We start from the raw sequence: 3154 nt of genomic DNA, 5'->3' as shown, positions 1-3154 counted from the left end.
GTTTACGATTTAAATAGTGTTGCTTTGCTTTTTTGTTATTTATTTACGAAACATCCGGATGTTGTGGATTACCCAGTTACGATCCAAACTTCCGAGCGAATAAACTTCCCCGCAGCCTCGACTCCCTCTCCAGCCTCCAAACGCTTTGTAGTATTGCTACTATTCAAACTGCAGTTTTTTTGTTTTGTTTTTTTTTTTTATATATATCTTCCTCCGACATGTTACAAGTGTTCGCATCGTAGTGGCCGCGAACGCCGCTTTCAGCATCAGCAGCCGCCTCGCTTACAAAAAGATGCGGAAAGATTTACCAAACTGATGATGGCGATGATGCTACTAATGTTTGTGATACCGATGATATAAATCGAACGAAGAATTATCCTGGTGATAGTCGTTGTGGTGGCGACGACAGCGGCGGTGTCGGAAGAAGGGTCGCGGTGGTGGTTGTGGTTTCGGAGGAATTACTAGTCGCGTAGTCATTTATAGAACTATTGCATCTACTGTAACTCCACAGATATTGTGTGCGGGTCGGTCGTTCAACATGTAAACGCGTGGTTTTAAAATTCCAGCGCCAGTTCCCCTTTCTCTCTCTGTGTGGACATATATTTGTATATCTCCCTCTGTCTCTCTTTATTTTTTTTTTTAATATTATTTTTATTGTTATTAATACTCACACTACCAAGTTTAATTTTTTTTTTTACGTTCAACTTATATTTAGGTTTATTTGTTTAATATATCTGCAATATTCTTTTAACTTTGTTGTTGTTTCTTGATTTTTACTTTTAATTCAATTTTCGCGCGCGTGAGACAGAGGGAGGGGGTGACTTATTTATGACTTTATTTATTTATTTATTTATTTAAAAAGTATATTATTCAGTCATTCAGATTAATGTTTTAAGAAAGTTTTATAGTTTATATCTTGCTTATAAATATATACATATGTATGTTTGCTTGTGATATTTTAATTTAATCGCATATTTTGCCGTTTTCTTCTATTTGTCAAGATTTCACCATTTTGTTTTAATATATTTGTGGCTTTCATTCTATTTATTTTTTTTTTTTCTGTACTGAAGAGAAAGAAGGAAGTTCGAATATTGCATCCAAAGGAAATCAAAGTTTTGGAGAAAAAAAATACTTGAATAACGAGAGAGAGAGAGAGAGAGAGAGAGAGATTTGTCAAACACTGAACAAAACACAAGTATACAAAAAAAAAAACAGCTGGAAAGTGGTGTTTATTTACGCCGATACGGATTCTCTTTAAAAGAAACCACAGATTATAAAAACCAAGGAAATTTGAGAAAGAAAAAGTACTTAAACATACCAAGGACAGTACACCATTTTATTTTTTAAAAAAATAAGTATTTTGACAAGTGCCAAAAGTACAAAAAAATGTATAAAAAGTCTCACAAAACGTATTTATAAAAAAAGCAAAAAGTGGCATGCAAAGACCAGATAAGTGGCATAAATAATACCATACCAAAGTACTTAAAAAGTGGCATAAAAAGTACCAAAACATGTTATAAATAGTACCAGGGACAAGTACTAACCAAAGGTACATTAATAAAGACAAAAAAGTGGCAAATGTACTCTAAAAAGTACCATAAAATGTTTTTAAAAAGTGGTAAAAATAGTACTTAAAATAATTACCAGGAAAAATGTTTTCGTTATAACTGTTGATGCAGTAAGTTATATTAAACGCGATGTCGCAACGACTTGTAACCTTTTGATAAAAAAAATGTTCTGGCAATAGCCATTACAAGAAAACTAACATCACCGTTTCGAATATACAACAACAACAAAAAAAGGACACTCCATTGACAAAACAATAACTCTCTACAGCACATTAAAATATTAAAAAAAAAATTAAAATTAATAAAAAAAATAACTGATATCAACCAAGGGTTTGACAGACGGATCCTAGCTAACGTGTGGACGCGGACCTTCACAAGATAATTCAATGGTTGATCATTCCAATATATGTCACAAAAACATATTGGAAAAAAATATTACCAAAACAAACAAAAAACAAAACATAGCATTTGGTTATATACCGATGAATATATATAACAATATCGGTAAATGTTCACAGAAAGTGTAGCAAGTCTCCAAATTGTGATTTTAAATCCAACCGCTTTATCAACAACCGGGTCCTCTTAACCTTAGACTAAAACGTTTAAATAAAAAGAGTTTCTACCTACTTGCCTTTCCACGAGGACTAAGTAAGACACAAGGTCAATTTTTAATGTGGATAAAATTGTGATTCGCCAAAATGGGGCACTTTGGATAGGAGAAAAAGTTTTAACAAATATACCTCAGTCTAGAAGGATTACTTTTGAACTGCCGTGGGGTTATGAGACTGTATAGCATTAGAACAGATACTACACTCTGTTTCTAACCGAAAGAATCCACGTTATTAACTTACTTTTTGGATATTTAAACCGTGGGGATTACTGTCTTTAAAAGCGGCCGTTAAACTTTGTGAATGAAAAAAATGTGCTCAATGGAGAAAAAAGAAAAAAATATATAAATGAGGTTGTTGTATCTTTAAAAACTTGCAGACAACTTCGGAATAAAGATAAGAAAAGCGGCACAAATATAGATTACAAAACAAAAAACAAAAAAGAACGGAGGGACGGCAGTCTAGAAAAGAAGCCCGCAGTAACCCCTTCAATTGTGGGTGCATGAACTCGCTGGAATTAGTGGCTATAAATATTTGTCAATAATTACCGAACGTATTTGCGACGGGAAATTGTTACAGAAAAAAAAACCCCAAAAAACAAGAAGTATATCTACTAAATACGGACTGCTTTAGAAGCAAGGATAATCGTCCATGAACCAAATAAACTAACAAAAATAAAAAGAGATAATAATTAAAAAATAAAAAAGTACAAGAAAAAAAAAACGAGAGAGAGGGTGAGAAAGGGCTTGAACACCGGAAAGGGTTTAAAACAGTCTCCCAAAATAAAGTACAACACTGCCCTGCACGTTTGGATGCAGGTCCGACTGTAGCCAGTAACTTTCTGACATTCCGTATTTCGAAAGCCCCTGCTTTTTTTTTTTTTTTTTTTTTTTTGCTTTTTTTTTTCGTCCAAGCGATCATAAGAGTAGGCGGGAGAGAGGAAGAGGAGGCGTAGGACAGGCTATGAATAATGGGAGA

The 3154-nt window shown here is 33.6% G+C and overlaps 1 protein-coding gene across 4 annotated transcripts in view; it reads left to right on the top strand.

Annotated features, from left to right (window-relative positions):
• Window positions 1-220: 220 nt before the first annotated feature.
• LOC145252576 (uncharacterized) overlaps window positions 221-3154 on the top strand; it is a 442445-nt gene continuing 439511 nt past the window's right edge. For 3 of the 4 annotated variants that reach the window (XM_080112227.1, XM_080112226.1, XM_080112225.1), the window contains exon 1: window positions 222-3154. This exon is cut by the window's right edge and continues 321 nt beyond it. In XM_080112227.1, coding sequence (XP_079968353.1) covers window positions 3147-3154 — 8 coding nt within the window. In that variant the 5' untranslated portion in view covers window positions 222-3146. The other variant, XM_080112223.1, reaches the window with a different exon arrangement.

Source organism: Euprymna scolopes, chromosome 29 (assembly GCF_053919585.1).
Source record: "Euprymna scolopes isolate OS-2025 chromosome 29, ASM5391958v1, whole genome shotgun sequence".
NCBI classification, from domain to species: domain Eukaryota; kingdom Metazoa; phylum Mollusca; class Cephalopoda; order Sepiida; family Sepiolidae; genus Euprymna; species Euprymna scolopes.
Note: the sequence above shows the minus strand (reverse complement) of the source record. Positions and strands in the feature narration are given on the sequence as shown.